A 13402-nucleotide genomic window follows, 5' to 3' on the forward strand; every position below is an offset into this window, starting at 1 on the left:
GGAAGAACAGAGAGGGGAGAGAGAGAGAGAGAATAAAAATTGAAAATGGTGACATAGAACTTCTTTCATATAATTGACCCAAATGGATACCCATGACCCAACCTAACCCAATCCTTTTAATTTGACCCAATGGGTCAGTCAACCCATATTCAACTCACATCTTAAATGGATGGGTTTGGGTGGGTTACAGGTGGATGGATTGGATGGGTCAAGTGGGTTGGGTCAGAAATTGCCACCCCAAAGTATTGGGTTAAGCTTAGGTTGGGCTAAAGCCAGTAAACTCAGGCAGTCAGGGTTGACCTTAGATTAGACCAAGCCTAAGGCCAAGGCTTGAATCTTAGGATTGGTCCTAGGTTGACCCTGAACTCAACCCAACCCGCCCAACTTGCACCGTAATTATGATGGGTCATAAGGGGAAAAAACATAATTCCACTTTGCAAGGGCTGGCTATCCAACTCTTAAGTTCATTAAGGTTGGGACAACACCTTTTCTTTTGATTGTAAAAGGAAAAATTTTATTAAAAAATAAAAAAGAAAGCAGCATACAACCACCAATAGGGTGCTAAAAAATAACAACCAAAAAAACAACTAATAGCAGCCCCAAAGGGCAGCCACCTACATACCCAACTGTCAGAGTCAAGTCGAAGGTTCAGAAAGAGAGAAAGAAAGAGAACAGATTTGGTGAGTGTGACAACATGTGTCAGTCGACACCCTAAAAGATATATTTGTATTGAAAAGGTAAAAGGACGAATCTGCCCTTAGTGTACAAAAGAAAGAGAGTACAAAGAATAGTTATACAACAAAGAAAAGTAAAAGTACAGAAATAGTCCTGCGGCTAGATCTTCTCACAGTCTCTACACCAACACCCTCTCCTCCTTTCAAAAACGAAAACTCACAAAAAAAAAAAAAATCTCTGCTTTGGACAATCAGGATGCAAACAAAATATCTTCCCAAAATCAAGCCTCACGACCCCACCCCCTACTCAACTCCAACTTCACTCCTCCCCCTCAAGTAACTCCTGCCCACCCTCCTCATTCCAAACTTCTCCTCAACAGATTTCTTCAGTCTTTCTTCCCTTTTGTTCCTCTCAAACTCTTTAAAGTTCTCTATTAAGTCTTGAAGTAATAAAATCTTTCTTTATTCATCAAAAAACAAAAAAAAAAAACTCTCCTAACAAGAGCTTCACCTCCTAAGAAAAACAAGCCTAAGGATTTCCCAACCTTGACATCCCTGTCAACCAACTTCTCAATCTCCATACTACCTTGCTCCTTCACCCTATCCCTCTGAGGACACCTCAAAAACTCTTTCTTCAACTTCACTAACGTCCTCCCTATTCTTCTCCTCCAAAACTCCACTTGTCTCTACCTCCCCTATAAGTGAACCCAACGCTTTCCTGTTCCTGCAGCTTAAGTTTAGCTGCACAACCTCCTCTTCAGCACGAACCCCATGGTCAGAAACTCTTTGCCTTGCTCCCCTTCTTTTATACAATTTTTCATACTTGTTAGTAGGGCCTGAACCAATTAAACCAACTTCTAGCCATGAAAACACCTTAGTCACATGCACAATGTGAGATTTATTTGATAGGTTAAAGAAAAATACAACATAACCCAAGGTTCACTTGTTATATTGCTGTTCTATTTCAATTTAATAAGGCAGAATATTTCTGTCAATTTCATTTAATAAGGCAGAATATATAAATAGAAGAGGAGGTACACACCCCAAGAATTTTTTACCTTCAATCTCTCATGTATTATCTCCTCGTTTTCTCTTCTCTGCACTCTCTTTGATGCTTTATTACTTCTACTTATTCGGTTATACTAAAATTACTAACAAAAATTCTGATTATTAAAGTCTCATCGCCCTATTTGGCATTGTACTAACTTTTTATCTTAATGAAATCTCTTTGGTTTACTACCAATAGAAAAAGGAATATCCATATGATTACCATGGAACACAAGTAATTTTGTTTACAATAAAAAAGAATAACATATGGATGCAATGATTGAACAACAGTAGAAACAGGGCAAGCACTGAAGCCTATAATAATAGACTGTTGTACATCATGTTAGGTGTACTTTATATGAAAATATTTAGAACATTTTTACTAATAGCGTAATACTATATTGAGTTATACCAAAAAAGCTATATCAAGTTGATATATTATAACCCATGAAATCTTCTTTCTGCTTTGCATGGTTGCAGATAATGACCCTAGAATCCTTGAAAGATTAAGAAGAAAAGGGAACTAAATAAACCTACAAAAATCGGCAGCATAGACAACCATACAAAAGCCTTGGTGTTGTTTAAAACCAAAGAAAAAATATTAAGTTCCAGTACCTCCTTTGTCCTTCCAGTAATGAGTTGAAAAATTGAAAGAAGATTATTGCATTCAGGTCTGTCAGGATTGTCAAATTCCAACCTAGATGACAAATATACAAAAGAATTAAATGAGGGAAAAAAAGTCATTATGATCAGTTAAATTACAGGTTAGATAGAAACCCCTTATAAAGAAAAGGAAAATTACATGCAAAAGGTTCATGCTGATCAAGAGAAAGATGGGAAAAAAATCAAGACAGAAAAATATGAAGAGAGCAAAACTTAAGACCGAAAATGTAGAGTAACTACAAACCCTGAAAATGAATCAGTTTTGCAACGTTTGATCTTGTTTGCAATTACCTACAAAACCAACATGCAGAACCAGATACAGTTGGAGTGAAACTGCACAAAACAAGGAGGAAGACAACTAAAAGTCCATGGCTGAGTTACACCAAGTCTAAAACATGAGAAGTATTCTTACTTTAATGACAAAAGTTGCACTTCTACATATCTTAAAGAGCAGAGGAAAAAGCTAGTTATCTCAAGAATGGATACACAAAGAAGTCATCCCACATGGCTTTAAGAGAAAACCCTTTTTGAATGGGTAAGATGCATCCATCTTGTTGCACCAAAGAGATGAACTAACTTGGAAAGAGAAGCCAAAAGGAAAAATCACTATGAGATCCATTTATGTGGCTCTTGCCAGTTTCTTTTTTTTTTTCTTTTTATGAATAACTAAAAATTTTGTTATTCATAACAAAATTAGGGATGAGAAGGGCAATTAGGGATACAGACTTGGACCACCTTTTGTCTTTGTTAGCTATCCATGAAAATGTTTTCTTGGATCCCAATAAGGAGGACACTAGATTTTGGATTCCCTCCTCTTCAGGTGTTTTCTCTTGTGCCTCATTTTTGAGACTTTAACTCAGCCTTCTGATCCCATTGGGTTGTCTTTCCCGGTTAAAGAAATTTGGAGTAGACCCATTCCTCCTCAGGTTGGTAGTTTTTGCTAGGAAACTTTTCTGGAAAGAATTAACACAAATGACCTTCAAAATAAGAGACCCGACTCTTGTTTACTTCCTAATAGATGTACTCTCTGTAAAGCTGATGGGGAAACTGGTTACCACCTTATGGTTACTTGTTCAGTTGCTAAATCAGTTTGGGAGTGGGTCTTTTCCCTTTTTGGGTGTGTTTGGATACCCCCTGGGAGTGCCGAAAGCTTTTTTTCTCCCTCCTTTTTCAGATGGCCGAAGAAAAGAGGGAAGACTATGTGGAGAAGCACCAGGGCTGCAGTGTGTTGGACTCTATGGGAAGAAAGAAACTCAAATATTTTCAGATGAGGAAAGAACCATCGGAAACTTATTGAATCTAATTCTGTTAAGGGTGGCACATTGGTTGAAAACTATGGAACTGTTCTCAAATTATTTTGTGGCTGATCTGGTGAGAAATTGGAAGGAGATAGCTTCCTCTGCCCTCTGTAAGAGGCACTGTAGTCCTTTGTGGTCCCCTCCTCCTTCTGGGTTCATAAAACTGAATTTTGATGGCAGCTGTTTAAGGAACCCAGAGCCTTTTGGGATTGGGTGTTATGACACAAATAAGGGGAACAGATGGACAAGTGCACAAGAAAAGGCAACATCAGCCTTTAAGTAATGTAACTGATAGCCAACCACTCGAACAAACTAAATAACAAACTGGACAATTGGAGAGGCTGATATAACAGAATTGTAACGGAAGTATTATAAATAAGGGAAGGAAGCCAGAAGAGGAGGTATTGATTTTGGAAATTCACTCTCTCTCTCTCTCTCTCTCTCTCTCGTTTCAGGAGGCAGGCTTCCTCGAAAAGCCCTTAGTTAGGCAGTTACCTAACATTGGGGGAGTATTCAGGAATGAGGTGGGGGCTATTATTGCTATGTTTTCAGGCCCAATTGGGGAAGGAGACTCTCTTAGGGCTGAGATCCTCACAGCCCTGGAAGGCATCCAAAGAGCAAGGGAGCTGAACATCAGATGTTTGGTCCTTGAAGGTGACTCAGAGGTGGTGATTAGGTGGCTAAAAGGGGGAGACAGCGACTTATGGAGTTATAACAATGAGAAGAATAAATTTAAATGGCCGAGTAGGGATATGGTGGTTCATTACAACTGGGTGAAGAGGACTGCTAATTCCTTTGCTGATGGTTTAGCAAAGCAAGGGGTGAATAGGGATTCGAGTTTTTGGGCTAATTTTTTATTTTTCCTTGTACTCTTTGATGGGGAGTTAAGTCTTTTTACCTCTCCTTTGTACCTAAGTTTCACATAGTTTCATATCTTTAATAAAGTTTCTAGTTATTGATCAAAAAAACAAATAACTAAAAATTTTGTTAGATGTGAAAAAGAATGTAATATATAGAAAGCATTAAGAACCACAAGCAATAGGCCAGAACCTGCTGTTTAATCCCAGCCCCACCATTGCTTTATTGTTAGAGCTGATTGTCCCTCAGCTGTCCTCAAAACAGCTCAGATCAGCTTACCCCTTATCTGGATCAAGCATCAACCATATGGTTGGCTGATCTATGTACCCAATTACAATGGCTGGTTCTTCCCCTCTCCAAGTCTTGAATTTCCTTCGCAACATTTTGATGTTGTGATGTGACTCTGCTTTTTCCTAATGGATGTCATTAGACTCAACTATTGTTCCTTAATCAGTCTATCACCACTTTAGGATCTTTCGCTATTAAGTTATGGAAGTTAAGCAAATTTTCTAGTCTTAGGCCTTGAAGTACTCTGCTCTTAGCTCCACTCTTGTGGAGCCCCAATGCCTAATTGGTACAGATTATGAGGCTATGATTGAACCATTACAATCTCAAAAAATACCTCCTCCCATACCAGAGGGGCCAAGGTTGCCCATACTGCTTCCATCAAAGTTTAACTTAATCTGAAACGAGATTGGAGGACTCCATTTGAAGAGATGCTGACTCTAGAGTTGACCCATAGATATGTTGTCACCCATAGATATGTTGTCAAAGATTTGCTATCCATTGCCAACCTCTTGAGAAATCACCCATAGATATGTTGCCAAAGATTTGCAAGATTTGACCCAATGAATCACCTTAATTGTGATACTTTCTTCTTCCCCTTAAAATTTCCATCATTCCTTTCCTCTGATACTATCCATAATGTGGATTCCCTGCCCTAATGCATCTCCACATTATGAAGAGGCTTTCTAGATCACCAGAGAAGGTAAAAGAACTTCAACAAAATGCTTGCCACAAAAGGGCAGAAGATGAACAAGCAGTAAGTATTCTCTGCTTGTAAGACAAAAGGAATAGATGTGTGGGGAAGCACACCAATTTGGCCTTCTCCTTTGCAAATCTCACAAGGGTTTTTTGATACTCGAGTTATAGACCTCCCAACAGAGTCATAATCTTAGGTAGAGCCTGCTCACTCTACATCTCCTTTACAGGAAAAACCATCACTGCATTAGAAGGATTGGATAAGACTTATTTACCAGAAAAAACAAAACAAAACATAAGACTTTATAAAAGAAGTAATAAGAGTAAAAACCAGAAAATCAGACCCTTCACTCTCTAGAGCCCACCACAAATCTGAAATTTGTGGGACCCCCTACCCTATCTTACATCAATGCTGAGGTGAATTTTCATTGACGTATATTGCAGTTACAACGCTTACAAATTACAATGCATGTCATCTTATTAAAGAACAGTCTTTGGGCATTAAGATGGATGAGAGGTTCAAGGAATGTTTTCAATAAACATTGAGCTAAGCATGTTAGTGGTTCAGGTTTAAGTGGAAAACCCACATTAACCTGACCATATCAGGTTAGTGTTGGGTCAACCTTAAATGGGTTTTAGGTCAGGTTCAGGGATTTAAGTTTTTAAAAGTGGGAGACCTTATGCATAGGGAGGAAATATATTGGAGACAGAGATTGAGAATCCAATGAATTAAGGAGGGTGATGGTAACACCTGGTTCTTCCACAGATATGCTAATTCTCAAAGTAGGAAAAATCAGATTTCCTTAAGGAGGGTGATGGTAACACCTGGTTCTTCCACAGATATGCTAATTCTCAAAGTAGGAAAAATCAGATTTCCAAACTGAAGGTGGGTGGTTAAGAAGTGGCTGACATGATTCAGATAAAAAAGGAGATTGCTGATTTTTTTTACGGACCTTTACTCTTCTGATAGGACTTGGAGGTCAAACCTGATTTCTTGGAATTGTGAGAAGATTTCAGAGAAAAGTAGAAGTTGGCTGGAAAGAGAATTTGATGAAGTGGAAATCAATGAAGCAGTGTTCTCCATTGATGAAGATAAGGCTCCCAGGCTGGATGGTTTCTCAGCCGATTTCTATCATGAGTGTTGGGATCTTGTGAAAGATGACTTACTCAAAGTGTTTGCAGACTTTTATAGGTCAGCAAAAATTAACAAAGGTACTAACTCTACTTTCATTAAACTTATCCCTAAGAAGGAAGGCTGCTTGAATGTCAGACTTTAGACCTATCAGCCTTTTAAGCAGCCTTTATAACATAATTGAAAAAGTTTTGGCAAACAGGCTCAAGAAAGTTTTGAATGAGGTGGTAGCCCCTACTCAGAGTGCCTTCATTCAAGGGAGACAAATTGTGGATGGGGTTTTGATAGTGAATGAAGTGATGGAGGATAGAAAAAAGAGAAGGTTAAGTGGGGTAATTTGCAAAATAGATCTAGAGAAAGCCCATGACAAGGTAGATTGGAATTACCTTTGGAGGATTCTGGAACTTAAAGGTTTCGGGGAAGTCTGGATTAATTGGATGAAAGGTTGCATCAGATTGGTTTGGCTCTCAATTATGGTAAATAGCTCCTCAGTTGATTACTTCAAAACTTCTAGAGGCTTCAAGCAAGGTTGCCCATTCTCCTCTCTCCTTTTTACATTGGTAGCAGATAATCTGGATGCCTTCATGAAAAAAAGCTATAGATTTTGATATAATAAAAGGATTTTTGGTGGGGCATGACAATATTCAAATTTTTAACCTTCAATATGCAGATGATACCATTTTCTTTATCAAAGCAAAGAAAGATTTTCTCTTAAACTTGAAGAGGATCTTGAAGTGTTTTGAAGCAGTAACAGGGCTGAAGACAAATTTAGAGTAGGCATCAACACCCCCCCCCCTCAATTGACGACAGACCTGAAGGATGCTTTGGGATGTAGGGTGGATTCTCTCCCTTTCTCTTACCTGAGTCTCCCCTTGGGGGAAACCCGAGACCTACAAGTTTTTGGGAGGTTGTCACTGAGAAATGTGCAAGATGGCTAAGTACTTGGAATTGAAATTGTCTCCCCAAAGGTGGTAGACTAACTCTCATCAAGGCTACTCTCTCAAACCTCCCTATTTATTTCCTCTTTCCTCTTCAAAGTCCCAGCTAAGATCAGAAATAGATTGGAAAAATCCAAAGAAGGGGGGCTAGGGATGGGACACATCTTGGAAATAAATCAGGCTCTCCTTGGGAAGTGACTTTGGAGGTTCAAAACGGAACAAAACTCTCTGTGGGACATGAAGAAAGAGGCACCCAGTCTAAACTGACTTTGGAGTATACCTGTTCATGGGCCGGGTAGCCCGATGGCCCGGCCCGCACCCCGGTCGGGCTTGGTCATGTAATTAGGCCCGCAGGCCTGACCTTGGGCCTAACACAGTAAGCCCGACTATGTTACAGGCCGGGCTCGGGATTTGTCAAAAAAGCCCGGCCCGACTCAACATTATATATTTTATAAAATATATAAATAATATAATATTTATTGAAATATATATATTTATAATTTAATATATACATTTTTTTTATTTTTTTCTTTATAATTTCTCTCTCACTCTCTCTCTCTCTATTCAGCCGCTTCAGTAGTAGTAACAACATGGGATAAATTTCAGGCTCGGGCCCAGGCCCAGGCTTCGGGCTTTTTATGAGCGCCGAGCTCGGGCCCAAGTTGTAGGCCCGATGGTCGGGTCGGGCTCGGGCTCGGGCCTTAGAAAAATCTATTAATACAGAGTGAAAGCCCAGCCCGAGCCCGGCCTGGCCCGGCCCATGAACAGGTCTACTTTGGAGTAATCGGCTCACCCCAAACATCCTTAACTAGAAAGTTTTGTGCAAATGGACTAGATGAAGGCAGTAGGGACTTGAAGAAAGAGGCACAAGAGAAGGTTCCAGAGGGAGTTAGGGTCCACAATCTCTTATCCCTCTCAAAGGGATCCAACACCACCCAGTCTAGGATCTGAAATAGACTCATGACATCTTCAACCTCTACATCCCTTAAGCCTCTTCTAAGCCCGAGATCCCAACCAAACCCAAAATTAGATTGAGAAGGAACTAGAAAACTGGACACAACCTTGCCCTTAAACCAGGAGAGTGAAAACAAGGAAGGGAATTGGTCTTTCAAAGGTATCTCACCCACCCAAATGTGCTCCCAAAACTTTACCTGATTCCCAGGTAGAGGTCATACCTGATGTGCTGCAAAAAGGAAGGAAGAATGGCATGTATAGATTTTCAAGGAGAGGCACCAACAGACCTTGCCAAAGTCCCAGTCCCAGCCATCATCTGCCTGACCATAAATACTTAAAATTACCCTCATCCACAGTTTATCCCTCTCAACTCCCAACCTCCACAGCAATTTCTCCAACAAGGCTTCATTTTTTCTCCAAATGTTACCTAAACCTAACCCTCCATCAGCCCTACTCCTAGAGACTAGTTCCCACTTCTCCAACAAGACTTGATTAAAAGCTCTCACCCTTTTGATTCCCAAACCCCCTTCTTTCTTTGCCCTACAAACCCAATCCCACCTAACCAAATGAAACTTTTTTGGGATACTTTTATATTCCACATAAAATCTCTTTGCATCCTTTCAATTTCTCGGCTCACTACTGCTGAAATTTTCAATAGAGATAAATAGTAGATTGGTAGATTTGACAAAACACTTTTAATGATTGTGATCTTCCCCTCAAGTGGGAGTTACCTCCCCTTCCAACTTGCCAATCTTTGGTCAATTCTATCTAATACTAGTTGCCAAGTAGAAAGTGCTGAAGCTTTCACACCAATAGGACGACTCTAATGAAACGCATGCAAACACCCATCTCCTCCGTTTTTCTCCAAAACCCATTAGCCCCATCCCCTCCTCTAGAAATCCCCACTCCACATGATCATAAGATTTTTCCATGTCTACCTTGCAAATCACCCCCAGGCCCCAGCAACCACTCTTCATTCTTGCATCCACACATTCACTTGCAATTACCACTACATCCAAAATTTGTCTCCCTTGTACGATGTCATTTGTGTTGGACGGACCCACCAGCAAATGAAGCACCACCTTCAATCTTGAAGTGACAAGTTGTTAAGCATAAGGACATCAATGTTAGGTATTGTGCATTAAATGGACAATCATGATCAATGTTTGGATCTTTGCAAATATTAGAAAACTCAGCTTAATATTTTGATTTGGGCTTACCAATGGACAGAAAAATCAATCTGCTTCATTAGGCAACTAGAGATAAAACATCTTATCTCCAAGCCAAAATCATTATAGCTGAGCCCAAAACATTTATTCCTCCCAACCCCCTGTTTTGTTAAAGAATCAGCTATATATATATATATATATATATATATATATATATATATATATATATATATTTGCACCCATTAAATTTTAATGCCCATGCCTCTAGTTATCCATTTATGTGGAGACAGTGAGAAGATCTAGCCACAGGGCTATTTTTGTACTTTTACTTCTTTTGTTGTACATCTATTTTCTGTGCTCTTTCTTTTGTACACTAAGGGCAGATTTGTCCTTTTACTCTCTTTAATATAAATATCTCTTTTAGGGTGTCGACAGTCACAAGGTGACACACCCACCAAACTGTTTGTTCTTTTCTCTCTTCCATCTCTGTCTTTTCGACTTGACTCTGACATGGTACCAGAGCAGGTCATGATCTGATCTGCATATAGTATCTTTTCAATCATCTCTATTGCTGCTGTCTCAAGAACTCTCTAACAATATTTGGGAGGCTCTTGAGTGTCTTTGAATCTTCTCCCTAGAGAAGCTTCAGATCATTTCTCTGGACTGTTGCGCCATCAGATTTCTCCTTCTTGGATCTCCTTGTAGAGACATCGGATCAACCTGAAATCTTAGATCTGGTGTCGCCCAGAGCAGATCTACTGAATCATTTTGGTTTTGTTTGCATCAGTTTTGATTTTGAAGGGTTTCAATCCAATTTTCAGTTCAGCAGAATACTACAGTTAGCTTTTTTGGACCTCGGCTGAAAGGTACTCTCTTTTCTACCCTCTGGTTCAAATTTTATTGATTTCCTGGAAGTGTGCATTGCTGTCTTTTGTCCTTCAATGGCATCAAAAAGGATGGAGGTTCTCCCTATTAAATTCAATGGCACAAACTATGCTTCATGGAAGTTTAACTTTCAATTCCATGTTGAAGCCAAGGGCCTTTGGGGATATCTGGATGGTTTTGTAGTTAAACCTGATGATTTAGATATTAAGGGTCTTAATCAGTGGAAGATTGACAATGCAAAAATTTCATCATGGGTCCTAGGATCAGTCGAAACTGACACTGCAATTCCTATGAGAGGGTACAGGACTGCCTATGAGATGTATGAATACCTTGAGAAAGTTTATCAGCAATCGGACACCTCTAGACAGTACCAGATATAGGTTGACACCTTCACATATTATAAGGGAGAAAGGAAAGTCCAGGAATACTATGCAGGGTTTATTAACCTCTGGACAGAGTATGAGTTAGTACACATGGGAAAGGATCCGTCAGACAGTTGCGTGAAGTATATGAAGGAACACTTTGATAGAAGGAAGATTATGCATTTTCTAATGCATCTCAGGCCTGAGTTTAAAATTATCAAATCTAATATCCTGAGCTGAGGAACACTTCCTGACTTAGATACTATTCTTGGGGAAATTCTGAGAGCTGAAACCAGATTTGCTACACATACCACTTTTGATGGGAGAAAAGATTCCAACATTGATGTTGTCTTCCTAGCAACAAAACCGAAAGGGAAGAAGGACTTCTCTAAAGAACAATACTATGAATGTAAGGAGTTTGGGCATGTTGTCTCCCATTGCAAGAAAAAGAATACATGCACTTATTGCAAGCAAATCGGCCATATCATTACTAAATGCCCTATTCGGCCTTAGAAAAGTGGTGGATCAAATCAGAAGAAAGGAAGCTACAAGGCCTATCAAACTGTTGTAAATGGATCAGATGCCTCCTCCTCCATTACTTCTGTGGCTGGCCAAAATGACACCTCTAGTGGCATGTCTGAAGAACGGATTCGACAGCTTATGTCCTTGGTCATCTCCTCAACCTTCTCTGCTATTGGCATGTCTAGTAAGTTGCCAACCTATTGTCCCTCACCAAATCACCTCTAGTATATTAACTCAGGAGCCTCTAGCCATATGACAGGGCAACACTTGGTCAATATCCTAAATCCCATCTTCCCAATAGACACATTGTCACCGCAGATGGTGAAAAATTAGATATACATGGCTGTGATGATTTATATTTACCTACCTCTAAGTCATCTCCATTTCATTTATCCAAAATTTTATTTGTACCTAATCTCACCACCAATTTGATTTCTATTGGCCAACTTGTAGAGGAAGGTAACACTATCTCATTCACTTTTGATGGTTGTTTGATACAGGACAACAAACTGGAGAGGTGAAGGGGAAGAGGAATAGACTAGGACGACTATTTGCTCTAGAGTTTGAGAAGAATAAGGCTGCACCTGTTTCTACTTCTTGTTTGCTTTCTACTACTTCTGGTTTTGAGTCCTTTAATTGTAATAATGATTGGCATTTGTGGCATGAACACCTTAGCCATCTGTTTTCTAAGAAACTTGAGCATTTATTTGCTTCTAGTAGTTTACATGTTTCTGCTATTTCCTTTAAGAATGTTAATAAAGATTGCACTACTTGTGGCTTATGTACGAATCATATTTTACCTTTTCCTTCTCACTCTAAGCATGCTACAATTCCTTTTCATTTAATACATAGTGATGTTTGGTCGTCTCCTGTTGTTTCACGATTGGGTTATAAGTACTTTGTAACCTTTATTGATGACTGCACCCATTTCACTTGGGTTTATTTTCTTCGAAAGAAATCTGAAGTTTATTTTGTATTTAAACACTTTCATACTTATGTTACTACCCAATTTGATGTCTGGATATGTGTGCTACGATTGGATTTAGGGGGAGAGTATTTTGATGGGGATTTCCAAACTTACTTAAAACAACATGGAATTCAATCCCAAAAATCTTGTCCAAGCACCCAACAACAAAACGAGGTAGCAGAAAGGAAGAATGGGCATATCTTGAGTGTAGTCAGAACACTTCTACAGGATTTCCATGTACCCTCTTGGTTTTGGGTGGAGGCGGCCAGCACTACTATGTATCTCATAAATCGTCTTCATTCATCTGTTTTAAATAATTCTTCCTATTTCCAATCTTTCTTCCACAAACCTCCAAATCTATCTATGCTCAGGGTTTTTGGCTGTGCTTATTTTGTTCACCTTCCACCTCATGAATGCACAAAGCTAACTACACGAGTGGCTTTGTGTGCCTTTATGGGGTACCGTTCTGAACATAAAGGATTCCTATGCTATGATCCTTTATGGAGTACAGTGTGTCTTTTTTTGAACATATTGTAAAATTTCCAGCTCCTTCCACTTCCTTGTTGCATAGTTTTGACTCTATAGGTACCTCAAGCATACCAATATCACCTCCGCAACAACTTCAAACCTACTTCAGGAAGAAACGGTCCTCTTCAGTCTCAATGCCCCCCTCCGCTCCACCACCAGCTGCTAATCCAATCACTCCAATTGCCCCAGTAAGTGCACCTGATCCTCCACTTGAACCCACTTTACATTGTTCTTCTAGAAATTCTCGCCCACCTAACGCTATGGTTTTTCACCGAACCATAGCTCCTTCTCTGCTATTTTATCTACCACAAACATTCCCAAATCTTACCAACAAGCTGTAGTAGAACCACATTGGAAAGATGCCATGGATTCTGAGATCCAAGCCCTTCTTGAGAATGACACTTGGGACTTGGTCAAAGCTCCA

General features: G+C 39.6%; 1 protein-coding gene across 24 annotated transcripts in view; it reads right to left on the minus strand.

The window, feature by feature from the left end:
* The window catches only part of OVA4 (Nucleotidylyl transferase superfamily protein), an 85680-nt gene that overhangs the window by 48994 nt on the left and 23284 nt on the right, over positions 1 to 13402 (minus strand). For all 24 annotated transcript variants that reach the window (XR_016078523.1, XR_016078520.1, XR_016078522.1 and 21 more), the window contains 2 exons: positions 2629 to 2675; positions 2337 to 2418 (listed from right to left, as the gene is read on the minus strand). Coding sequence is in view for 13 of the 24 variants with exons in the window: in XM_088891310.1 (XP_088747436.1) it covers positions 2337 to 2418; positions 2629 to 2675 (129 nt within the window). In the remaining 11 variants the exon portion in view is untranslated. The remainder of the gene's footprint in view (positions 1 to 2336; positions 2419 to 2628; positions 2676 to 13402) is intronic.

Source organism: Nelumbo nucifera, chromosome 7 (assembly GCF_055504915.1).
Source record: "Nelumbo nucifera cultivar China Antique chromosome 7, China Antique-T2T, whole genome shotgun sequence".
NCBI lineage: Eukaryota > Viridiplantae > Streptophyta > Magnoliopsida > Proteales > Nelumbonaceae > Nelumbo > Nelumbo nucifera.